The sequence below is a fragment of the Vigna unguiculata genome, chromosome 10 (assembly GCF_037176805.1).
Source record: "Vigna unguiculata cultivar grain cowpea cultivar isolate G323 ecotype 2 chromosome 10, ASM3717680v1, whole genome shotgun sequence".
NCBI lineage: Eukaryota > Viridiplantae > Streptophyta > Magnoliopsida > Fabales > Fabaceae > Vigna > Vigna unguiculata.
The window spans coordinates 47,834,932-47,862,701 of record NC_140801.1 but is presented as its reverse complement, the minus strand read 5'-3'; the positions used below and the strand labels follow the sequence as shown (position 1 = coordinate 47,862,701).

Sequence of the window (27,770 nt, the reverse complement as noted above, 5' to 3'; positions counted from 1 at the left end):
TTCTCTCAGCTGCATTATTATTGGTATGTTTTGAAGTGAATGAAGTGATTGCAGGAGAAAGAATACTGCAGAATTCTTTTTCTTCCATTCTGAGAGCTCTTTTTGAAACTTTCTTTAGAGCTGCTTTAGTTGCCTTCGTAGTGTGTGCTCAGGTAAACACTTATGGAAACTTCATACTTTGAATTTGAAGTTCAGGTTTCTCACTGTCTTAGTAATATCTTGTTCATTTCTTCATCTAAGCGAAGCATATTAGGCACCAAAGTATGTTTGGTTTATCTATCATATACCACAACTTTGCTCATATTTCCAGATACATATTTGAATTTGATTTAGATTTATATAATATTTTGCTTTTTACTTTTACAAAATTTTAAGTAAATCTTTTAGGGATTACCAAATATGTATTTTTTATTTTAGTTTTTTCAAAATATTTTGTTACACTTTCTTTTTATTAGCAATAACTAATACACAAATAAATACTTTATTTTAAAAAAAATAAAATATCACACAAATAAAATCACTCTTCTAAACAAAAATTAAAAAGTGAAGTCTTATTATGACCTTTGTTAACCCAAAATATGACAAGATCACATTTATACATATATGCCATACAAGAGTCTGTTTCTACTCAAATCAATACACACAAACATATTTATACAGTGTGTAAATCTGATAATCTAAGCAACACACAACAAAACAATAATTATAAAATTGTGTTTAAGAAAAAAATACCTCAAAAAAATATTTTATTACTAATATAGTCCTATTAAATTGATTATAAATTTATGTTTGAGAATAAAATTTAATTAAATAATTATTAGTATCTCTTAATTTTATTGATATTAAAAATGATAATTAATGAGTTGAAATATTTATTTTGTAAATTAAAATTTTGTTTATGAGATAGATAACTATTAGTTATTTTTATTCTCTTATAATCAATTTGAATTCTATTTTCTTATCTTCTAGGAGTCTTCTTAGTTTTGGCAGATTACATTTCTTGAATCTCATATTACTTGTGTATACCAATTTTTGCATCCTCATATTTTATTAGTATGATTTTTCTTTCTATTTGTGTTGTTGTTTTTATTATGTTTTGAATTTGTACTAGAATTAAAAATGTCTTTATTTTGTCTAATTTTTAATTTTTGGTACTTTTTGATTTATGAGTTTCGAGAACTTTTTTGCATATATATATTGACAAGAAATTGTAAATTTTTTACAAAACTATTAATTAAATTAGTGTTTGTCTTTTGATAGATAATAGATTAATAGGAGCATAGCTTAAAGTTGGGTTTTATGTAAAAAGATAAGTTTAGGAAAATAAGATTTATTATTGAGTTGAGAACAATAATTTTTCTTAATTATTTTTATTGATGATTAATCCTAAAATAAATTTTGCAGATTTGTATAAAAGTTGAGACTTTAGAAGGAGAAAGAAACTTGAAACTATAAGATACTACAACTTTACTATCGAGTTTACTTTCTTAACATCCAAAACCAGGTTTTTATTGTTTTAACTCATTTATTTTATATATTTATCTTTAGTAGACTTATCTTTAACAATATTTTATATATTACAAATTTTTATTATATATATATATATATATATATATATATGAACTAAATTTTTTGAATCAAGCTATTCAAAAATAAAAAAGAAGAGAAGAATTAAGGATTTGCATCGCAAAAAAAAAAAACTATAAATAAATTTATAAAAAAAGTTAAGAAAAATAAATTAAAAAATATAGGTGGGTCAAAAATGTCTTAAAAAAATTAAATGAATTATTTTTATTATTTACTTTTAAAAATAAATGTTAAATAAAATTAATTATAACAATTTAATAAATAATTTTGCATAAAAAATTTAAAAATAAATTTTAAATAAAAGATATCATTTTATAAATTTATTTTAAATCTACCCTAGAACCTTGCCTGGTGTCAGCTATCTCTAACATGTCCTCATGTGAAAAGTTAGAATATAATTTTATCTTGAAAGGAGAACAAAGTTCCTTAATTATTTTTAAATATAAGGTATAAATACTTATTTGGTACTCAAACTTTTTCGGAAAGTTCAATGTGGTACCCGAACTTTAGAAATGTTCAATTTAGTACCCCAATTTTCTAAAGAGGTTCAATTTGGTCCTCTCCGTTAAGTTGGAGTTAACACCGTGTCCGTACAGGACACGTGTCAAGTCATGAAATTTTTATTTTTTTTTAATTTTTTTTCAAAAAATTAATTTTTTTTTCAAAAAATAATTTTTTTTTTCAAAAAATAATTTTTTTTTTCAAAAAATAATTTTTTTTTTCAAAAATAATTTTTTTTTTTCAAAAAATTTAAAAAACTGCCACGTGTCAGTTTATCATCGTGCCACGTGGCAGCTTACAAGCATGACACGTGGCAGTGTAATAGTTGTTTTCAATTTAGTACCCCAATTTAAATTTTTGGTCCAATTTAGTACCCCAATTTTTTAAAATCATTCAATTTCGTCATCTTCCATTTGAGACCAAATTAGTAAATGAGCTTAATTACAACCTATATATACTTTTTATAATATATATACATCAAATCATTTCACCTAAATACTTAAATTATTTTATTTTTTTCATTTTAACCTTTGTAATTTTTTATACATGAAATTTTTTACACTTGTAAAAAATAAAATAATTTGAATATTTAGGTGTAGTGATTTGATGTATAAATTCAAAACAATTATTTTAACATGTTTATATAAATTATAATTAAGCTTATTTACTAATTTGGTCTCAAATAGGAAAGGACGAAATTGGATTATTTTAAAAATTTTGGGTACTAAATTGAACCAAAAATTTAAATTGGGGTACTAAATTGAAAACAACTATTACACTGCCACGTGTCATGCTTGTAAGCTGCCACGTGGCACGATGATAAACTGACACGTGGCAGTTTTTAAAATTTTTTGAAAAAAAAAATTAAAAAAAAATAAAAATTTCATGGCTTGACACGTGTCCTGTACGGACACGGTGTTAACTCCAACTTAACGGAGAGAACCAAATTGAACCTCTTTAGAAAATTGTGGTATCAAATTGAATATTCCTAAAGTTCGGGTACCACATTGAACTTTCCGAAAAAGTTTGGGTACCAAATAAGTATTTATAGCTAAATATAAAGAAGGGAACATGACAAAAGCAATACCTGGGTTAAGCACGTGACAATAGTTGACATAATGGATTTTTTTATGCTCTTTATTCATTTTAACTAAATAACTGTAGTTTAAAATTCTTCATTTTATACTTTCTTCTTATTTAATAACTGACGTATAATTATTTTTAAGGCTACAAATGTTTCAAACAAGTTGAGTATGATGTTCCAAAAAGATATTATAGCATAAAAAAGACAGCCCTCTATTAGATTAATTATTAACACAATCTTTTATTACAAATGGATAAAATGCATCGATCAACGAAAAGATTATTTCTCGATGCTCACACGCTATACTGAAACTTTCTCAAAAAAGTGCGTGAAATATGTCTTTTAACTCAATCGAAGAAAGCTGGTGGGAATCATTTCTGTTAATTCTCTTCTCTTTCTCACATGCTATCAGTATTCTGTTGCAGTGTTGCTCTGTGTAACGATTTGGAACCGTGGCAAGCAAAGGCAATAATAGCATCTTAAGGTCATCCAATTCAATAACAGAGGTGCCTTTTGTAGCTTATATAAATATAAGTATCAATCTATCATTTTTTATTTCGGTTTTTTAGAAATTTGAGCCATACAAAGATATTACGTATGCAAATATTATGAAGTTACCAAATAATAACTTGAAGTTTTAACACAGTAAAAAACTGTTTTTTTTTTCTTAACTCAAAAGTTTCAACCTTAAAAGCAACACAAAGCTTCCTTTCCAAATTCATTCTCCTCTACAACCTCCATCTTCTTTATTTAGCTTCTCACTCTCATTCCATCATCTTTATGAAGAGAGGTCGGAGATGTGATCGCAGCAAGACCCTTTTCAAATCTAACTGAACAAAACATTCTTTCGGGTAAGTTAAAATTTCAACTCTTTCGATATCCAAATAGTTTTGGGCAATGTATGTGATCTTCTTGGTTTGCATTTATTTCTAGAGTCTTTATTTTCATTCTTTATTAACCAGTAACCCTTTTCTGTTTGGTCCGATCATTTTTACGTTGTCTATATATCGAGGTAGAGCTTTATTGCGAGTTTGAAGGTGACTTGGGTAGTCTTAGAATTTTGAATTGTCCATTGATGGTATGAGAAACTAGTCTTTTTCTTGCTTACTGAAATTATGTGTGTTGAATTTGTCTTAAATGTGTATGATTACTGATTACACTTGTTTGATTTTGATATCAAGTGGGTTTTGATGTTTGATTTGTTTTGCCACTGACATTTGGTTGACTGAGATGATTATAAATTGTATTGTGTTATGATATTTAAGCGGTTTGATTTGAGCTTTTTTGTGATACTTGATTAATTGCGTTACAATCATCCAATCTTCTATTTATAAGGTCTATTTCGAACCAAACACTAATTTTTCACTAAAGAGAAGATAAAATGATTTGGATTAGAAGATTAGGTGGCCTAACGAAGTCAAATCAGGGGTTGTATGCTGATAGGACACTGGACGGTATCACAGGACTGCAGGGCGCCATTGGAAAAACGTAATTAAGGTGTTCCAAAATTTGATACTAAAGATCTAATTATTATTAGAGGAACATTTTGTAAGCTGGACGACTTGCAGCTGCATCGACGAGCTTCCGATAATGGTCGGCGTCGCCGCCGATAGTACTGGCAGGGCAAAGGATACAACCGAGAGTGAGAGGAGTAGGATGCCTTAACCCCTATATGAGAAGACGAAGGAAGAAACTCCTTGGGTTTTCTATGTTTAAAGAAAAGTAGAAGTCCTATGGTTTCTATGTTTAAAGAAAATTCCTTTTTTTTTTTTTTCAAAATAGGTTAAGTCGTTAGTGTGAAGGACAAGATTGGAGATGAAGTCGTTGTCCATCCCACCAGTTTCTTTATTTTTTTTTTAAAAAAAACAATGTCATCTTCTAGAAGGATAGTTTGTGCTATTGAAAAAAGTGAAGTCGTCCACATACATGATAACTTCACTTTTTCAATTTTTTTTTCATAAATAATGAATTTTGATTATTTTTTACTTTCATGGCAAAACCGTGATGATAAGGACCGATTTCCTAATAAAACTGTACGCACCAAGACCAATTTCTATTTAATGAAACCATCAAAATCGTATGCGCCAGGACCGGTTTCTATTTAATGAAAACAAAACCGTCCTCTGCGAGACCGGTTTCCAATTAATGTAAGAATAATAACAAATTCAAAAAACATTAATAACTGATAAATTAAACACAAAAAAAGGGACAAATAACGAAAACTGAAAAATTAAAAAGAAAAAATAATCAAAACTGAAAAATAAAAAAACATAATCAAAATAATCAAAACCCTTAAATTAAAAAAAAGAAAAAAAATCTGAAATATTTAAAAAAGTGAAAAATTTGAAAAAAGAAATTAAAAATATTTAAAACTGAAAAGTAAAAAAAAAAAAAATGAAGTCGTCATGTTAGAATACGATTTCACTTTTCAATTAAACAAAAGTCGTTCTAAAAACAACGACATTACTTAAAAAAAACAAAAGCAAAACCGGTCTGGGAAGGACGACTTCACCCTGAATGTTGTCCTCCTCCATAATGACTTGATCCAATTAAAAAAAAAAAAAATCAACACACCTTATTTTACAATTTTCTGGTCAAAGAGATCCTGAAATACAAAAAACCCTTTAAGAATCTTATTCCGTCATATGCCGAATTAGTAAAGAGAAATGAAATTTTTTTTATGAAAAAAAATAAAATAAAATTAAAAAAAAACATTTGAGAAGTGTTCTAAACCTTATAAAAAAGAACATATATCACTTAATACATTAGCTTACCATCATTACTTCAACAATCAAGTCCGACAAAACAAATGATCACGATCTATATCAATATTATGATCACTAACTAAAAGACCATAGATATGTATCTTTACCAACACACCTAAAACTGTACATGCCAATAACAGCAACCAATTCTGCTTCTGTAATCAGTGACTGCATAACCAATTCTCCTACTGCTTGGTCTGTTTCGTTATCCCACCTGCTTTCTTATAATACTCCATATTCTTAATCATAGTTGTAATAATGATTAGCATAGGCATAGTCCCTAATATTATATTCCCCTTACTCAATTTATGCAACCCCACCACTGCACTACATTAATATCTATTATATTATAACAACGTATGCAAGCAACGTGTAAGAGGGAATTCCACCCTTGACTTGATGCAGAGCAAGAAGAATGTGGTTAACGCTGGAAGCCTGAACATGAATTCCTATGCCCCCAAGTTAAAAGTCTACAAGAACCATATTGATATGCCTACAACAACGTACCACTCATGTACCTTCAAGCTATTCTTTGTCTTTCTCTACCTTGAATACTGATATATTTTCCTTTAATTTTATGGTTTTCCATCTTCCCCTGACTTAAGAGTCCTGGCTGTCTTAAACATAGATCCTTTTGTAAATAGAAATGGAGTTGGCTATGATCTTGAGAATGAAGTTGCCATAGACCCTCAACGGAGATGGATACTTGTAGGGTAGATATGGTTTGACTCTAGTCATGATCAGGCACTTAAGTGCCACGTGGACATTGTGTGGGATGTAAGGTAATGTTATCCCATCTAACTCCAAATTAAAGGCTATTAATTCATTTTTAATGTTTAGGATGATATTACTTAATTATTAGAGAGAATTTTCCTCAACCCTAGTGAATCTAATCCCATTAAAAAAAATTATTTGTGATGGTTTTTCACCTCTCATGATTGATATATGCAATGAGATAATTTATAAAACTAAATTGTATAAGAATCTTATTTTGAGATATAAGTGTTTAGGTGAAGCCAATATGATTTAAAAAGTTCGAATCATAAGGAAAAGTGATAGTATTACTATCTGAAAACTATTCTTGAGAAACTTAGGAAATTTAGAAATTATAAATGAGTGAATATCCCTTATGACATTACGAAAAATAGAGAAAAGTATATTTCTCAACCTCAATATGCCTATATAATTGGGAGCTTACTGCTTTTGATGAGTCCTTCTAGATCATATATTGTTTATGTAGTAGGTAGACTGAGAAGATACATTTAATATTCTAATTAGGAATGAGAATACATTGTGATTGCCAATCAGCAGAAAGCTACTAAAGAGTGAAACAATTTCCTTTGAGTAGGTGAAGTTTGAATGGAATCTAGCAGTTCCCTAGTGTGACACTAGCATTGTCAGTGGCAAGGCAATGACATGTGTCAGTGTCACTCATCAAATATCATTGTATGGATTTCAATTTAGTCTCCATTTATGTCTTTTTAATTCAATTTAGCCACTACTTATATGTCTATGATTCAATTTTGTCCCAATTTTTTTTAATAATTAAAATATTTTTTAATTCATATTTTATAAAATTAAAACTAATTAAGTATAAATATTTTTATAAAATTAAGTACTGATATTTATGTTGTTTCTCTCCAATTTCAAACAAAATTTATTATTTGTATAAATATTATACTAATATTTTTTATTAAAAATGATTTTTTAACATATTATATTGTTGTATATTATTAACCCATGTTATTTTAATTATTACTCTTTTTTTTTTCAAAATAAAAGAATATTGTCTCTCACTAATTTTAAACCAAATTTTTTATTTGTATGAATGTTATACTAATATTTTTTTTTATTAAAAATGACTTAATAAAATGACTTTTACTACTAAATTTTAATATAGATATCAATACTTAGTTTTGTAAAAATATTTATACTTAATTAGTTTTAATTTTATAAAAAATGATTAAAAAAAGATTTTAATTATTACAAAATTGTGTCAAAATTAAATGAGACACAGAGAGGATTGAAAAGTCATTTGACCCCTCGATATTTATGCTCTTTGTTCTTCATCTTCAAGCATTCAAATTCTCCTACGAGGGTTTGTAGCCGAACTTGTCTGACGCAGTCGCTCCTTTTGAGAATCTTCCTTTTTTTTGAAAATCTTCTTGATACCTAACTCGTCCACCACATTATACAATGAGTACAAAACTTATTTATCTTTCACTCACGTCTTTCTCAATGCGGCAATCGGCACCTCCGTCTGGTTTTCGTCTTCCACATATTCTTGGTATCCACTTTCCACTATATTCCATATGTCTTAAGATCCCACAAGGGACTTCATTCATAAACACCAATTATCATAATGGCACGGTCATATTATTAACAACTTTTGTCACTACTCCTTTTATTTTTTTGAAGCACTCAAGTACACACTATTTTTCTCACACGGTTTCAGAGCACAAGAGCTCTGGTACCACTTTGTTAAACTCAAGTCACGCACACTAGACAAAATAATTAGATGCGCAACACTCACTGTTTTTTTATTGAACTGTGATTGGCTTTTAAAATAGTCGTGTACAACATATAAATAACCACCATAATCACTAGCCGAATATAATAGAACAACCCAATATTTCAGCAATCTAAACTATCCGATATTTCAACAATCTAATAAAAACAAACTACCCAAATCTATTATTTTAAAGATACTGCACTTATGTTTAAAATAAAACAACCTAATTATTAATTTAAGATTATCTAACAGATAGGAATGTTAATTTTGATAGCCTTGGTGTAAAGTTTGGTATACTAATTACCATTGGTCAAACATGAACGTTCTTATTGTTCATCAGCTAATGAGTTAACTTACTATCTTGCATTTTCAAGGACGAATTTAACCATTTACTCTCCAATGACATGGTGATCAATTCAGCCCTGGGGGTAGCAATATGTGCTCTGCAAATTACGATTTGCTTGGAAGGTTGCAATGATATCAAAACCATCAATTTTATTAAAAAGAGGGTCCAATGTATTTCTTAAAGCAAATACTAACAATTGTCTTAGCTAGTATTTGGCTTTGTTTATATATATATATATCATGACCGATATGCATTTGAAAAGGGTGCTCGAATTATTATATATATCATGACCGATATAGAAATGGACCGGGTAATCCCTTCCTTTATACAAGAAAAAGCATTTTTAGTTTGCATGGTTTAATCATTGATTCTGAAAATTTCTACAATAAGATTAGGTAGGTCACTCGCATAGTTCCCTATCCAAGGTGGGAACCCCTTTTTTATTTAACTTTTTTTTAAAGAGGGGAAAATTAAAAATTATCTTTTTTAGATAAAAACTTGAAATTCATTGAAGTAAATCGGTTTTTCTGTCAATTATTGAATGATAAATCACTATATATATATATATATATATATATATATATATATATATATATATATATATATATATATATATATATATATATATATATATATATATATATATATATTCAAAGTTTAATATCTTACTGTTTTAAATTTCCCATGCTTTTTTGTTTTGTAAACCGTGGTTGCTTGATTGAATATATGCAAATGTACTTGTAATTTTTATTTAATAAAATATATTTTACTTTTCTTTTGTAATCACTTGACTGATCTGTTTCCACTATGTGTTTCGTTGGCAAAGAGATGTAGTTGAGGAGGGTACCAGAAAAAGAAGTTCAAAGTATGGATACTGTGTTGAAAATATTTGATCCAGTAATTGAGTTTGTGCGGGATCATGGTATTAATCAGTTGACCTACATTTTTTGTTACACGAAAAATTTTAAGGAACTAAATAAGAGAGTTAAGCGCCTTGGAGAAGAAAAAGAGAGGTTAGATCGTCAACGTGGTGAAGCTAAAAGAAAGGGTGACATTGTTGAAGATAGGGTTGAAGAATGGTTTGAGGAAGTGGGTGAATTTGAGATTAGGGTTGAGAAGTACATGAATAATGCAGGTCACAAGAAGACAAGGGGTTTATATTATTTATTTCCTTACTATAGACACAAACTGGGCAGACAAGCAAAGAAGATGGAACCGGAGGCTTTGAGGCTAAAAGATGAGTGCCCTAAGGATGACCAAGTTTCCCATGCAGAGAATGTAACATCTTTTGATCTCACTTCGTCTTATTCTGGCTACATTGAATTTGATAGTAGAAAATCCATTATGCAAGACATAATGAGAAAACTTAAAGATCCCAATATGAAAATTATTGGACTCCATGGAGCACAAGGGATGGGTAAGAGCACTTTAATAAAAAAAATTGCTAATAAAGCTAAAGATGAGGGGTTGTTTGATAGGGTGGCTGAAATAGATGTAACTGTAAATCCCAATCCACTCACAATTCAAGCAGATATTGCACACGTGTTAGGATTGCCATTAGTAGGAGAAAGTGAGAATGTAAGAGCTGATTATCTAAGGAGATGGTTAAAGACAGAAAATGTGAGCATCCTTATAATCTTGGATAACCTTCATGAAAGATTAGACTTGAATAGGTTAGGGATTCCGGTTGATCTTGATTATGATTTAAGAAAGAAGAATGAGTTAAGCATAATGTCAAGTAACCAGGGTACTAACCCAAATCCTGACTCCAAAAAGGAAACTGCAGGCAGCAAACAGGATACTAGCGGCGGCACACAGGGTACTAGGGCAAAAGTTCTAAAAAAAGGAAATTTTCTTGGTGATTATAAGGGATGCAAAGTTTTGCTTTCTTCACGTGATAAGAATGTATTTCGTGATGTGGTTGATGTTGAGTCAAATTTTTGTTTAAAGGAATTAGATGGTAATGATGCCTTGATGTTGTTTGAGAAGGTGACTGGAGGAGGTAATAAAATGTCTATGCCTAAAGAAGAAATCCAGAACTATTGTACAGGGTTACCCATGAGAATATTTACATTTGCAATGGCATTTAAAAACTGGATTGAGTCAGAAAGCGAACCTACACTGGAAAAATTTAAAAAGCAAGGTTTGGTTGAATGGCAAAAGTCTTTGAAGACTCCTCATAAGAAAATAGATGACCTTCCAAAAACTAAGGAACTCAAGTTCATTTACTTGCTTTGTGCTCAAATGGGTCACCTACCCCTGGTTAATGACTTGGTGAAATATTGCTTTGGATTAGGTATATTTGAAGGGGTCTCTTCCCTTAATGCAGCTCGTGAAAAAATAAATGAATCGATCCAAGAGCTGAAAAACTTGGGTTTGGTGTCGTACGAAAATCCTAATATTCATTTCCATATGTCTCATATGGTTCGAGATGATGCTTTAAGTAATGCACTCATGGATCACAATGTTTTTGCTTTTAGAGATGGAAAACTAGATTATTGGCCAGATCTTGAAAAATGCATTTCTATTTCTATATGCAATAGTTACATTACAGATGGGTTTCCTCAGGTCATAAATTGTCCTCAACTTCAATTTTTGCAAATAGAAACTATTGATCCGTCTTTGGAAATACCTCAGAGATTTTTTAGCAGCATGAAAAACTTGTTAGTTTTAATATTGACTGGTTTTCATCTGTCAAGCTTACCATATTCAATTAAAGACCTATTGAACCTCAGAATGCTTTGTTTGGAGCGGTGCATTTTGGATTGCAATTTATCGGTACTTAGAATGTTTAAAAAATTAAGAATTCTCAGTTTTTCTGGATCTCAACTTAAAAATTTGCCAGTTGAGTTACGATACTTGGATAAGTTGCGTATGTTAGACATCAACGATTGTTTCAAACTGAAGATTATTCCACCTGATCTTTTTTCTAATTTGACATGTTTGGAAGAGTTGTATATAAGAAAAAGCTTGATCAAAATGTTGGTGGAAAAAGGGGAAAACAAAGGTCATAATTCATTTCTTTTTGAGCTAAAGAATTTGCATCAGTTAAAAGTGGTGGACTTAAGCATCCCGTGTGTTTCAATTTTGCCCAATCACTTATTCTTTGACGGGTTAAAAGATTACAAGATTGAAATTGGGGACTTTGAAATGTTTTCTGTTGGAGAATTTAGGATGCCCAGTAAATATGAAGAACTCAAAGTATTGGCATTGCAGTTGAAGGACGACATTGATATGCACTCCCATCAAGGCATAAAATTGTTGTTTAAAACAGCACAAAGTTTGTTGTTGGGAAAGGTATGTGTTCAAAAAGTTGTTAACGAGTTGAATATAGACGGATTTCAGAATTTGAAACACTTATCCATCATAAATAACAATGATGTCGAATATGTCAATTCAACAGATTTGTCTAATTGTGTGAACATTTTTCCCAATTTGAAATCTCTATGCCTCTACAACATGATGAACTTAAAGATGATATGTCGCGGTCCTATTACACTTGAATCATTTGCCAAATTAAAAACCATCAAGGTTGAGATGTGTTACCGATTGGAAAATCTCTTCTCCTTCTGCGCAATTAAAATCTCTGCTAGCACAGGAACAAGTGAGATTTTTAAATGTAATTCTAACATGAAGAAATTTCTAGCTAGTTTAGAAATGATTGATGTTTGTGAATGTGGATCTTTAAAGGAGATCCTTCAAATACCACCGGATTGTGGTGAGGTTTGTGAATGTGAATCTTTAAAGGAGATCCTTCAAATACCACAGGATTATGGTAAGGTTGAGTTTCTCAAATTACGAACTTTGACACTCCAATCATTACCATCATTTACTTGTTTTTATACCAAAGTGGAGAGATCTTGCTGGCCACATTCGACAGAGGCTCAAACTACAAATAGGAGTCACACAGAAATTTCTGCTGAACAAGATTGCCATAGTGACAATGCGCCTCCTCTTTTTGGTGAACCAGTATGACAATACATATTTTTCATACTATTTAAATAATTAGCTCATTTGTTGTAAACATATTAATTGTGTATGTGTTTACAGGTTGAAGTTCCAAACTTAGAGAACTTGAATTTATCCTCACTCAACATTCGTAAGATATGGAGCGACCAACACTTATCAAGTTTCTACTTTCAAAACTTGATAAAGTTAGTTGTGAAAGATTGTGATAAATTGACACATCTATGTTCATTACCTATGGCTAGCAGTTTGAAGAAGTTGAAAATCCTTGTCATAAGTGGGTGTCTTAAAATGGAAAAGATTTTTAAGATTGAAGGAATTAGTGCAAACAAGGTATGTATTGGTATAAATAGTTTTTTGTTTATCTTTTATATGTAATAATGGTTTGTTTTCATTAAAATGAAGGTTTGTGTCTTCCCTAAGCTGGAGGAAATCCACCTTAGCAAAATGAAGAGGTTAACAGATATGTGGCAAACTGAAGTGGGTATTGATTCCTTTTCTAGTCTCATTTCTGTTAGCATTGAAGAATGCAATGAATTGGACAAGATTTTTCCGAGTCACATGGAAGGATGGTTTGAAAGCTTGATTAACTTGAAAGTTTCTAAGTGCAAATCTGTGAAAGAGATTTTTGAAATCAATGATTCTCAAGAAATAGATGCATCTGGTGGGATAGCCACAAATTTGCAAGTTATTCTTCTAGAAGAACTCCCAAAGTTGAAGGAATTGTGGAGCAAAGATCCAGATGGAATTCTCAACTTTAAAAAACTTCGGACTATAGATGTAAGTTATTGTGATGAACTAAGGAATTTGTTTCCAGCTTCTGTGGCAAAAGATGTACCAAAGCTTGAACGCATGTCAGTATTGTATTGTGAGAGGATGATGGAAATTGTTTCAAATAAAGATACATCAGAAGCTGATAATGATCCATTAGAGTTTCCTGAACTAACATTTGTGAGATTGTACGGACTTCCAACCATGAAGCAATTCTACAAGGGGAGACATCCAATAAAGTGCCCAAAGTTGAAGGAATTGAGTATGGGCAAGTGTACGAAGCTTAAAACATTTCCACAAGAAACAAGTGATGAAAAGTTTGTTTTCTCGACTGAAGCGGTAAGCAATATTCCATCTTTATCCGAGTTTCATAACCAAAAAGTTCAATCAAACTTTTATGATATGCCAGAGAATAAAAGAAATGTAATGAAAAATATGTAAAAAATTACAAACAAAAAAAAATATATGAAAACCAAAATAAAATTAATGATTGTGTATGGTTGAGTAAAATAAAAGATAAATTAAGTTAAAAATTGAAATTTAGGATTATTTAGTTTTAAAAAGAAATAAAGGAATGCTACTTTATTTTCATTCTTAAATTTTATTCATATTATTAGTTATTATTTTCATTAAAGTTTTCATTTTTAGTGTTATTAAAAATATTTGATTTGTTATTATTGTAATAATAAGAAGTTTGTACTTCGTATAAAAATGATAAGTAATTTGTAGTAAAGGCTTTATGGTCAAATCTATATATTTACGCAAGTGTTTCTTGTTTAATATTTTTTTTATTGAAGCATATTACTGTAAGTCAATAATGATTACATATATATGCACACACATAATTGATTTTACTCTCAAACATTAGTTTTTAATTAATATAAGTTGAAATTCTGAACGTTTTATAAAATAATGTTTTAAACATATCTTCAAAGAAAACTATAAAATAATTAAAAAGGCCTAAAATCAAACAAATTTGAAGAGGGCGTGCCGGAGGCATTTAATTCATTCTTATTACTATTTACTTTTATTGTGTAGGTATTCCCTAACTTGGAGTATATGGAAACTGACTTCGAGGAAGCTCAAAATTGGTTTTCGAAGTACCAAATGCAGAATTTAAAAGAGCTTATTATCTTGAGTTCAGTCCAGCGTCCAGATCTTTTATATCCGTTTCTGTACAAAATGCCAAATCTAGAAAAGTTAAAATTGACTTCCTCTTATTCTGAATCGTTAGAGACACTGCGAAGTACAAACAATTGGCAGCACGACAGATTGGGAGTTGTATTACAGTTGAAGCAATTGCTTATTTGTTCCTCAAAGTTAAAGGATCTAGGATTTGAACGAGACCAAGTTCTAGAGAGGCTGGAGCTTTTGAGATTAAAAGATTGCGACAATTTGAGCAATTTAGGTCCTTCCTCTGTATCTTTGAGTTACTTGACATGTTTGAAACTGAAGAGATGTGATGGATTAAAGAATTTAGTGGCATCCTCCACGGCCAAAACCATGGTTCAACTTAAGACCATGAAGGTAATCGACTGTCGTCAAGTAGAGCAAATAGTAAGCAACGACGGAAGTGAAGAAGGCAAAGGGATCAAAATTGTATTCAGCAAATTGATTTCTATAGAACTTGTGGGGCTAATGAACATGACAAGTTTTTGCGGTTACAAGAACTGTGAATTCGAATTTCCATTACTGGAAATATTGATAGTAAGAACTTGTCCGAAAATGGAGAAATTCAGTGAAAGAGGATTAATAGCACCAAAGTTGAAAGAAGTATTTGGTGTGGAGGGAGATAAAAAAGCCAAATGGCAGTGGGAAGGTGACTTGAATGACACCATACAAAAAGTTTTCCATGATAAGGTACTCACTTTTTCATTTATTTAATATTATTTCTCCTAATTTTATGAACTTTTCTTATATGGAAAAAAATAAAAAACACATGAATATTACAAATACATGTTTTTCCCATAAAAGCTTTAAATGGAAGTATGTTGATTTTTTTTTAAGATTATATTTTTTAGTCATTTTATCTATTTATTAAATTAGATCTGTTTTTTTTAAGTATTTAGTTTAATATTAATTTTCTGAAAAAGCATCCAATGTTATAATTTCCATTTAAACAAAAATACGCCCTGAACAACGTGTCGTATTTTCACATATACTAAGTGATTTTCACAACACGGTTAAAAAATTTCCATTATAATTAACTAGTGAAAATGTTCTGATAACAAAAATAATAAAATTATAATTATAAAAATAAATAAATAAATAAATAATTTTTATAGTTTAATTATTATTTATTTAGTAAATGATTTTTATTTATTTAATTTAAAAAATAGTTAAATAACAAAACATTTAAATTTAAAAATTTGATTGAATTTAAATAAAACGATAACTTTAAAACCAAAAGTGAAAAAATAAGAGAAATTCAAGTATATATATCGGTATAGATCAATAGGTTTTATATATTAAAATTTATGTTTTTTACATAAAAATAACACAATCTGGCACGGTAGTTAGTCAGAAATTTTAATTTTACATTTAAAAGAATTAAAAAAATCTTAAATAATTGTAATATAACACTTCTAATAACTTTAGTTATATATATTTCATTGTTATCACTATGAGAAGTTTTGAATTAATAAACTTATTTCTGGATATATAAATTTTTAGTAAATTTATAGTTTTACATTATACTTGTCTAAAAATATAAAGAAATAGTATTACTATTTATTTTATTTTATAATAATAGTTTTGTTAGAGTAGTGAGTATATTAAATTTAATTAATATCAACAAAATATTTACATAGTAATTTGATAAAAAAAGTATGATTGTATTTGAAAGGTAGAGAAGTAATTTAATAATTTGTCTGATTTACAGCTCAGTTTCGCATATACCGAGTCACTGTGGCTTGACTATGATACTAATAAATTTATTATGGAGCAACTATGGCAAGCCAGTTGTTGGGTGCAGCAAAACAGCTTTGGGTATTTGAAAAGCTTGGGAGTATGGAGATGTCATACTGTAGTGCATGTAATTCCATCTCATTTGCTTTCTTGCTTTCCCAATTTGGAAGATTTACAAGTATACAGTTGCAAAGCAGCAGAGATCATATTTAATATGAATGATGAGAACAGGGTGATAACAAAAGCTTCTCCAATATTCCGTCTGAAAAGGTTGTATCTATATGATCTACCAAATCTGGAGCATGTATGGGAGAAGGATCCGGAGGGAATTATGGGCCTTCAAGGGCTAGAGATAATGTATGTTTATGATTGTGAGCGTCTTAAAAGTTTGTTTCCAGCATCCTTGGCCACCAGAGATCTCACCAGACTTCAAGTGCTTAAGGTAGCATATTGTAAGGAATTGAGAGAGATATTTGGGAAGGATGAAAAAGTTGGAGAAGGAACAACACAACACTCTGCGTTTCCTTCTCTCACCACATTGAGGCTGGAGGATTTGCCATCCCTCAAATACTCTATCCACTGCTCCAAACAACAGGTCATTCTTTCTCACACCATTCAAAATTACTTTATATATGCACACTATCCATTCTTACTCTTATTCATTTCTTTTATAAAATCTATATCTCTTTATATAAATAACAGTGCCACTACGTGGATAAACAAAGATATAAGAATGACAATACATAAACAAAGATATATGCTCTTGTTTTATCCAATTTTATGCTTTCACTCATCCACTGAAAAAGTAAATATATGATTAATATACATATATGGACAAATTACACATTTTATAATTTTTCACAAAATGTCAATTTAATAGATCCGAATTTTATTTTACTAATTATATCAATTAAATAAAATTTTGATATCATTGAAAATTTTATTATGTAACTTAATTTTAAGGTATCACATAATATCTAAATATTCATTATTTGATAACATATCTATAAAATTTAAACTATATGAAATTTGATATACATTCTCACTAAAATAATATAAAGAAATCAGATGATTAAATTGATTAAATTTCTGTTCTGCAATAAGTTATTAGAAATGTAATTTAAATATCTTTTACACTTAATATAAATAGATTCTTTCTTACTAAAATTCAAGTATCACATGGAATCGAGGGTGTTGATGTAATTTAAGATTGACTATAAGTGAATCTTTCTTAGGGGTGGCAAAACGGGCTGGGCCCAACGGGCCAGCCCGTCAACCCGTGCTAAAAGGAACGGGCTGGGTTGAAGATTTCAACCAGTCAGCCCGTTCTGGCCCGTCCCGTCCAGCCCGTCAACTTGACGGGCCAAAGTACGGGCTGGCCCGTCCTGGCCCGTTGGCCCGTTTTAAAAAAATAAAATAAAATAAAAATAATTAAAAAGATTAACTTTTTAGATTATATATTTTAAATGTAGAAATATATAATAGTATTGTAATTTAAATCATCTAACACCTACAAATTAAGTTTGAATTATTAGTTATAATTGAATAATTGAATATGTAACTTTAATAATTATTTTAACTTATCTAATTAAAAACATTAACTAATCAATTAAAATTTAAAATAATATTTTATTTGATTAAATATGACTTTAATAATAATTTATATGTATATATAAACAAATTTAAAAAATAAAACAAATTTAAAAATTTAAAAACTAATTAAAAAAATTAAAAAAAATTAAAAAAAAAACTAGACGGGCCAGCCCGGCCCGGCCCGTTAGCCCGTCCTATACGGGACGGGTTGTGATTATTGGCCCGTTTCTATTTGACGGGCTGGCCCGTCCCGGCCCGTTTTTTGACGGGCTACATACGGGCCGGGCCAAAACGGGCCGGGCTGGCCCGTTTGCCACCCCTAATCTTTCTACGATAAGTATATTCTTGTTATTAACCTTATTTATTACAAGTTATCATATATCACATCGTTAATATCAAGATATTAGTAACTGATAACGTGTGCATTAGAAATAATAAACCGCATGTTAAGAGACTTTATCACATATAACAAAATAAATAATTACTTGTATAATCAATTATAAGATAATAATTATGGTATAAGATACTTAATTGTGTATCTAATTGTGATGATCAAATATCATCCTAAAAGATTATCAAGTATTATTCTAAATGGTCCAAGTGTGAATGTGACATTAGATTTAAATGAGATTTATACTTGTTTCTTTTAACCTTAGGTTTGAGACACTAAAGGCTAATGGGACTGTGTGATGGTAAGTTTAGGGTTTCCTCGTGCTAGGTCCTATGTTGATTAAGTCAATAAGCCAAATGTTGGTCGTGTCAATAATTAATTAGATTTGCTTTAAATGACTTTTAACTTTACGTTATGCGATACTACGATTAAGGGGATTGTGTGGTGGTAGTCTCAATATCGATTGGATCGATAAGTCCAATACTAACTTGGAGATAGGAAATATGTCGATTGGACTGATATGTCCTATATCGATTTGGAAATAGGAAAAATGTCGATTAGACGGATAGGTCCAATATCGATTTGGAGATATGAAAAATATCAATTGACTCGATAAGCTCAATACTCAATGAGGGATATGAAAAATGTCGATTGGAAGATAGGCTTAACATAGATCTAGAGGTTGGAAAAATGTTGATTGGCTGATAGGGAAGTGTCGGTAGATTTGATAATAATAATAAAGGAGTAAGCTAGGGGTCGAATAATAAATCAGAGAAATCAATGAATGTTTTATGGAGGTAAACCAGAGGTTTTTAGAATTTTAGGAGTGATAGGAAGTCGGGAGTTTTGAAGAAAAAAAATAAAATGGTAATTTGGAAGAGGGAAAAAAAGGAGATCACTTTTAAATGCTTTTGAGTAATCGTTAGCCGTGTTTCTTGACCAGAACAATAACAACTCGTGATAATTAATAAATATAAATGATATATTAACCTAGACAATTAACTATATCTCATTCACACCATCACTTTGGGAAAGAAACAATCACAATGTAATTAAGAGTGAAAAAATAGGAGCTAGACCCCACCGTTATAGTTAAACGAATATAAATAAGTGCTTCTCCATCCATCATGGAGAGGATTTTCACGTGGTATACTCTACCTAAAGATCTTTATCCTTCACCACTAAGGTTTTGTTTGAATGAGAGGATGAATTTGGAAGAGTAAATTTGAGTGGATTTGGATGTGAGTGGGATGGTGTTTGGATTCAGAAAAAGATTTTGTAATTCAAAAGAAAAGTATGTAAAGATTTAGAAATCATTGTTATCGTTTAAGGTTATGTTCTTTTTAGAAGAAAGATTAGAAGGGAGGGAAAGGAAGAGATAGAAAGGATTAGAGAGTCAAGTTGATGTTGTTCTTTCTAAGGGATTAGGAAGTGATTTTAGAATGGATTAGCGAATAAAATTTGTGAAAATTTATAATTGAACTGAGTGATGTGACATATTAAAAAAACTTTTAGAAGATAAAAAAATGAGATTATCAAATATTTCTAATGTTAAAAGTAATATAAAATGTTATATAAATAATTTAGAATAATTTATTTAATTTTTATTAATTGTCTGAAATAATAAAAGATATATTTATAAACAATTTAATGGAAAATAATTTAATGTTTATATGGGAAATAATTTATTTATGTTTTTTTTAATAGTAGTCTTTTAAGTATAAAATTTTCGGTTTATTTGATATGAACATATTTTTTTAATTTGATTGTGTTTGTTAATAATATAGGTAACGGATTTTTAAAAAATTATTTTCTTTTCTTTAAATTTTATACAATTATATATTGTTTATATATTCTTAATTTTTAGATTTTTAGACGTTTATTAATAATAAATTTTTTATGTAATTTTTTTAATAAATTAAAACTAAAATTACATATATTAATTTGTTAAAAAAATAAAATTGGTAAATATTAATAAACTAAATTATCTAAAAATTTGATGCATCAGTTCCCAGCAGCCTATTATGTTTTACTGTTCACGTAAAGAAGAAAGAAGGATAGCATATGGACATGTGAAAAAAATGATGAAGAGGATAGGAAAAAGTAAAAAGTAAGTACAACAGTAAATACAACGAAGATAAAGTGGTAATTATTTATCCACTATCTTATAATTTCTTTAATAATAATAAGATGAAATTTTTTAACAATCTTATTGTTCCATCATCACCCCTCTCATTTTCTTACATCATCTTAAAGAGAATATGGTGCTCATCCTTTATGTCTCAATTTTCGTTCCTTTTGAACGGTAGATGCGTTCAAAAGAACAAAGACTAAATCGTCGCATCATGAAAGTTTTCGATAAAAGACTTACATTGTTGTTCGTGTAAATGATTATTGATTTTCGAACTTTGAAGTCAAATCCGCGCTTGTTCACTTTCCGTTGCTGGAAACAAATACAGCGTAAAACAAGGACTTACACATGGAATACTCCACCTAAAGACCTTTTTACTTCATGACTAAAACAAGAGGTTTCCATTATATTTTAAGAGTTTTGTATCATAAACTTCAAGCTTGGAAACTTACTAATAAGCTCGAAGACTTTAAGATAATTCCAGAACCTACTTGACAAACTTATTGAAATAGTTTGGAAGGTCCTGTAATAACATTAGGTGTTAGCATTCTCCTACATCATTTTAAACATTTTTAGTTCTATTGCAAATCTTATCATCATACCTACAAATGAAATTAGTACTTCAATTTCTTTTCATAAAAAACTTACCTGTTAATCGATAAAAAGACATATTCTTTGTTCTATACAGTATGATGCTTTCTATAATCTTAATTTTGTAACTCCTCGTTGTTATTTTACTTTTGATTTGCTTTCTTTTCTTTCCTATTTTTATGTTTTCCTCATTTTCGTAATCATGAAAGATGTTTTCTCAAAAGTTAAAAATTCAAATAATTTGGATGAAAATGAAAATCTAAATCTAATTTCTTTTGCAGGAGAGTACATCAAATTTGAGTGAGGGAGATATACAAGAGATATGTCTTGGCTCACGGTCCATTCCAAACTCCTACTTCTGTCTCTTAGAATCTCTAACTCTGGATGGTTGCAAGTTTTTAACCGATGTACTGCTACCATTCAATTTGCTTCCTTTCTTAACTAATTTGGAAACGTTGGTAGTTCGAAACTGTGATTCTGTCAAAACCATCTTTGATATCAAATGTACAACACAAGACAGAGAGGTGGCATCTGTGAGATCAACACTTCCTTTTTCTCTGAAGAAATTGGTTTTATCCAAGCTGCCAAATCTAAAGATTGTTTGGAATGAAGATCCTCAAGTAATTCTTAGCCTGCACCATTTACAAGAAGTTTGTGTTGAGGAATGTGAAGGCCTTAGAAGTGTGTTTCCAGCATCAAAAGACAAATATATTCTGAAACTTGAAAATCTAGAAGTGAAAGACTGTAAAGGATTGATGACTATTTTTGGAGACGATAATATAGATCCAAGAACAAAGCTAGAGCTTACGGTTTGCTGTCCCTTTGTGAAATCATTGAAACTTAAGCGTTTGCCCAAGTTCAAGTATTTTTACTACAGCTCACCGTACGGTGACATTTTTACAGATCTTGAATCGCATACCGAGAATCAAGTCGGTACTGAAACGGTATGCACTATTGTTTTATCACTTCCTCTTCGACTGTAAATTAACAGTTTCTTTAATTGTTTGTCATTATTCCATGAGTAGTACGAAATAGTGTGAAAATTAAAATATGAAAATTTCACGTACAAATTTGTCACGAATTATAACTTATTAGGAATCTTTCGGCATGAAAGGTTATTTATGTCATTGTATACAAAAGAGATGGCTCTATAGTTATCATAACCTCCTTTTGCTTGTTTATTTGTTGGTTGTTACAGTGGATGTCAGTAGGGGAAAATGGAATGAAGATGATTTTGCGAGGAGAATTGGAGAGAAACCTCCTAGACAACATAAAAGCACTTACTCTGTTCTTGAGTTCGGATTTATTTGGATATAGAATACTAGAACGGTTTCCAAATATAGAGAAACTTGTGGTGTGTGATGGTTCCTTCAAGGAGATGTTTTGTTGTGAAAGTGGTAATAATGTGTTACAGAAGCTGAAAGTATTACAGTTGGAGTCCCTTAGAGAGTTGGTTTCCATTGGGTTAGAGAACTCTTGGACTGATTCATTTGTCAGAAACTTAGAAAGCTTTGAAGTCATTAAATGTGAGAGTTTAAAAAGCTTGGTAGCATGCAAAAAAGGAGTGTCTTTCTCCAATCTGATATGTTTGAAAGTTGAAGGTTGTCGTAGCTTATCATATTTGTTCACATCCTCAACAGCCAAGCGTTTGGATCAACTGAAAAGAATGAAGATAAATAATTGTGAATCAATTGAAGAGATAGTGTCTAATAAGGAGGAATCAGATGAGGATGAGATAATATTTCCGAAACTCAGTTGTTTGAATCTTGATGATTTAAAAAATCTGAGAAGGTTCTACGGAGGGAGTTTAAGTTTCCCATCCTTAGAGGAATTTTCAGTAACAGATTGCCCCCAACTGATGAGTTTATGTACAGGTACTGTATTGTCAGGCAGGTTGTCTGAAGCTATTGATCTCAACTCTGTTACGAGGAAGATATTTTTGAAAGAGGTACGCGTTTAATATTCTTTTATTAAACTTAAACATTTACAACACATGTCTGACTACCTCATACCATGGAAATTGAGTATTTTATCCGGTAGCACGCATCCACAAGAAATAACTTTTTAATTGGGTATTGCTCAATATTCATATTTTAAGACTTTCACTTTCTTCTTGCATTGTCAAACTTATTAGTAAGAAAGACAAAAATAAAATAGAATATGTTTTCGAGTAAAATTTTTTTCAGAGAAGTTTATCCAAATTGAAACGATGTAGTATGTTAAATCACTTGTATTTTCTTAAATAAGGTCAAAATTACTAAATAAGGCTTTCATTACTGTCAAGTTATTGAATTGTTTTATATTTATTTTTAATTTCAATTTTTAATTAATTTTAAATCCTTATAATTTTTTAATTAAATTATTTTAATTATATTTATTTTGTTTTCAATTGCTATGTATTTATCATAATGAATATTTCTTATTACTCTTCTACTATAATATTTATATTCAAATTTAAGATAATGTAAAAATGACACATTTTTAAACAGATATTATATTTAAAACAAAGTAAAAATAGAGATAAAATGAACCGTCTGTAATGGGAAAAAAAATTAAAAAATGATAACAATAGAATAAGTCAACTATAATCATAAATAAGGTAACTTTCTCTTGTCTCACTTGATAGTTAACTATTTCTTTAACATTTAGTATTATTTTTTTATTTCATGACCTTTTTGTATATTAATTTTTTATTAATATAGAAGAAGAAACAATGTACTATGTGATTTTTCATAGTCAATTTTTAATTGTAACTTGATTATCATAGTTTTTTTTAGTAATTATGTCTCTCAACTTTTGATTAGATTATGATAAATTATTTTTTAGTCTTAAACTTATTTTCTAAATAGGTATATTAAAGAAAAATAAAAAAATAAATTTATTTTTTAAAATTGATAGAGAAATTACTAGTGAAGATGAAAACATGATAATATGGTTATTTATCGCATAATAATGAAATGAAAGTTTGTGAATATTTTTTGAATCAAATGTATGTTAATAAAACGGAAGATGAATATTTTGCAGATAATATGATTATTTACATCGAAAAAAGTTAACTGAAAAATCTAATTATAATCCATTTCCATGAGTTAAAAAATATGACAAAAACGATAGACATTCCTTTAGATTGTATAATTTCTTTGATAATTATATATGTACTAGATTATGTATTCATTTTTATTGAATTAGTCACAAAAATATTAAATATATAAATTTTAAGTATATTATTTTGACTCCCCCAAAAATTTTGGTGAAGATCCGCCATTATATATATATATATATATATATATATATATATATATATATATATATATATAATCTTACGAAACAATTCTTCAAATAATAGTCATAATTGGATTAATCTTCAGGTTTTTTCAACTACTCTAAGTGTAGCATACTGCAAGTCTAGGTGACAGAAAAAAAAAGTGGATGTAATTTTAATTATTACAAAATTTTTCTATGACTTCTAATTAAATTTTACATACTATATCTATAATTTAAAATCGAATTACGATCATTATTTAGTCAACAATTGAAATGAATTTACTGATTATCATGCTTAACTTTTTGTTACAAAATTCAAGCAATGAATTATTTGTCACCGTAAAGTATGAGAATGAAAGGAAAAAGAACATAGTTTAAGATAATTATAAAATTTCATATTCGTAACAATAAATTTTATTTATTTATTATATTTTTAAACCTACCGTAACGGTTGAACCAATTTTATGTTAAGACAACTAAATAAAATTATAAACCTCAATTCTTAACTTGTTTTTTTGCAAGTATTGAAACTTGCAAATAGTGAGCATTTCATATTTGTAGAGTAGTAATTTAAAAGATATCGTTGACTCTTGTAAATAATTAGTTTCATATTTTTAATTATTGTTTGCATGTGCAGATTTCAAAACTTGAAAAACTTGATCTCAAAAGTAGACCAAAACTACCAGAGATATGGCATGACCCACTGTATATCCCAGACTTGTATTTCAGTAAGTTGGCCACAATGACTGTGGTGGACTGCCAGTTTTTATCAGATGCAGTGTTACCCTTCCATTTACTTCCTTTATTACCAGAATTGGAGACATTGGAAGTTCGAAACTGTGATTCTGTGAAAACCATATTTGATCTCAAACGTACGACAGAAGTTACTCTTCCTCTTCCTCTTCCTCTGAAGAAATTGAGTTTATCCAACTTATCAAACCTGGAGAATATTTGGAGTGAAGATCCTCATGGGATTCTAATCATGCATCATCTAAAAGAAGTACATGTCAAGGAATGTAAAGGCCTTACAAGTGTGTTTCCAGCTTCAGTAGCTAAAAATCTTGTTAAACTTGAAGACCTAGTCCTGGAAGAGTGTGAGGGATTGAAGGCAATTGTTGCAGAGAAATCCAAGGAGGATGAGGTAATATTTCCGCAACTCATGTATTTGAAGGTAGAAAGTTGCAATAGCCTGCCATATTTGTTCACATCTTCAACGGCAAAAATTTTGGGTGAACTAAAAAGTATGAAGATAAAAGAATGTAAATCAATTGAAGAGATAATATCAAAGGAGGGGGAGGAATCTGATGAGAAGGTAGAAATAAAATTTGAGCAGCTGCAAGATTTGTATCTTGAAAAATTAGATGAGCTAAGGTGCTTTTACGCTGGTAATTTTACTTTAAGTTTTCCATCCTTGGAGGAAGTCCACGTCATCAAGTGCAGCTCCATGAAAATCTTCAGTGCATTCAACAAAATAGATCATTCCATAAAGTGGTATTATTCAGAATATGCGAGACCCCGAAAGGAAACTGCTCTTAATTCTGCTCTACACAAAACTTCCGAAGAAGAGGTATGCATACTTTTTCGTCTTAATCTTTGTTCGATAGAATTAGGAGTATAGGACACTGCTAATTTGTAGCATTCTTCTTAATTTCTCTTTATATATCAAGTGCTATCATTCATTATTTTCATTAAAAAATAGTAGACATTTTCTTTTTTCCTTGCAAAATTATAATTCAACTAATTCGCCAAGGGGAGCACAATAACAAAGCCAAGGCTGGTGATTCGTGCTTTGAATTGAGAACATTATTTGTAGCGTAATGTGTTTTTGAGTTGCATCATGCTTAAAATTAATTTGTATATATGCTTTCCTTTTAAATAGGCTCCCGATGCTTCTAGCGCCATCATTTCAGTTATTCAATAGTTCAGATATTGAACAAGGTACATCAAATATTTTTTTATGCTGAGTGATACTATCATTTGCTCATGTGATCATCAATTAGAAGCAGTTTTTCACAGCATAACATGATGATTACGTAATTACTTTTATATCAGTGTCATCTTATGTTTTATTGATACCTATTTAAGTCGATATTTTTCTCTCATTATTTTTTGTGAGACTAATGAATAGCATGAAATCCACTCATTGCTACTTATACTTCTTCTATAATTAAATTTATAACTTGTTAAAATCGCTTTCATGAAAGTATAGTAATTGCTTTTATAATTCGTCTAGGTTGAGCCTCTGTTGCCGACTCCAATATTGCAGTAATTAAGAGGAGATTGAAGGTATCAAGAATGGATGAAGATGAATGTGTCCGGATTTTATTACGTGTTTTAAAAAAAATGAAAAAAAAAATGTGTTTTTCTACGTAGTTGAAGATGAATGTGTCCCTATTTTATTAAGTGCGATTGTGTTTTCAAAAAAAAAAAAATGTATTGTTCTACCTAGTTGAAGTAGAATGTGTCCCTATTTTGTTAGGTGTGATTGTGTTTTAAAAAAAAAAAAAATGTGTTGTTGTACCTAGTTGAAGATGAAAGACATTATTACTTGTATTATGTAATGTGTGGGATTAAAAGTGATGAACGGTCATGAATATTGATTGAAGGCTGTATCACTAAATATTCACTGTGGTTTATTAGTATATGTGTGCTTATGCTGATAAAAAAAATGTGTGCCTGGATTCTTTTGCTGTTAATTTTATCTTGATGTGATCATAATGATTCTCTATGTACTCAACTGTTATTAAAGTTCACTTTTGAGTCCTCTGTTGTCACATAGGTAATGTACATGCAACGTTTTAGTAGAAGCTGTGCAAGAATAAATGTAGAAAGGTTTTTAGAACACCAAAGCTGAAATAAGAAGCATACAAACGTTTTTTTCACAAACGTTATAAATTAGTCTGTACTGCCTATAGTTGTATAATAGTTTCAAATTTTGTCGAACTTAAAATGTTGTAAGTACTTGTAAAAGGTTTTAATGTGTCCTTAATAGTTTATAGACACTTTTAACGGTTGTTTACATTACAGCCATTTACGCAGGTCAGTTTGAATTATTTTCAGGCGCATAATTATATAATATTATAAATAATGAGTATCTAAATGAAAACTTAGAGAAAAACGAATTCATCTACCGATCTTCGATCTTCGATCTTCAATCCGAACTAAAGAATAATAAAAAATAAATATAAATATTATTTTTTAATAAATATTCTATCATAATTAATTAACTATTAAAATTTTTAGGTTTAATCATGCCTTTGGTCTCCATTTTCGTAGCAAAATCTCAATTTGGTCCCTCTATTTTTTTCATCCAAATTTGGTCCTTGTTTTGGGATATTTGATCTCAATTTAGTCATTTCCA

The 27,770-nt window shown here is 29.5% G+C and overlaps 1 protein-coding gene across 5 annotated transcripts; it reads left to right on the top strand.

Annotated features, from left to right (window-relative positions):
- Positions 1–27,051, top strand: LOC114166664 (uncharacterized). Of its 5 annotated transcripts, none has more exons than XM_085667844.1 (13): positions 1–152; positions 3,598–3,678; positions 3,963–4,023; positions 9,622–12,764; positions 12,846–13,094; positions 13,167–13,871; positions 14,571–15,392; positions 16,414–17,034; positions 21,427–22,089; positions 22,344–23,093; positions 25,047–25,976; positions 26,289–26,347; positions 26,643–27,051. In XM_085667844.1, the coding sequence occupies exons 4-12, from the start codon at positions 9,663–9,665 to the stop codon at positions 26,328–26,330; spliced, it is 7,884 nt and encodes a 2,627-aa protein (XP_085523970.1). In that variant the 5' UTR covers positions 1–152; positions 3,598–3,678; positions 3,963–4,023; positions 9,622–9,662; the 3' UTR covers positions 26,331–26,347; positions 26,643–27,051. The 5 variants fall into 5 exon arrangements, with proteins under 5 accessions (XP_085523970.1, XP_085523969.1, XP_085523972.1 ...); XM_085667843.1 differs by having other exon boundaries at positions 3,959–4,023; XM_085667846.1 differs by having other exon boundaries at positions 3,959–4,023; positions 26,289–26,369.
- Positions 27,052–27,770: the final 719 nt, after the last annotated feature.

Bases quoted from the DNA above. Each gene is read 5' to 3' on its own strand.
- LOC114166664 (XM_085667844.1), top strand. From the start codon at position 9,663: ATGGATACTGTGTTGAAAATATTTGATCCAGTAATTGAGTTTGTGCGG. The intron at 12,765-12,845 runs GTATGACAATAC...ATGTGTTTACAG, and splicing joins CTCCTCTTTTTGGTGAACCA to GTTGAAGTTCCAAACTTAGA. The intron at 23,094-25,046 runs GTACGCGTTTAA...TTGCATGTGCAG, and splicing joins GGAAGATATTTTTGAAAGAG to ATTTCAAAACTTGAAAAACT.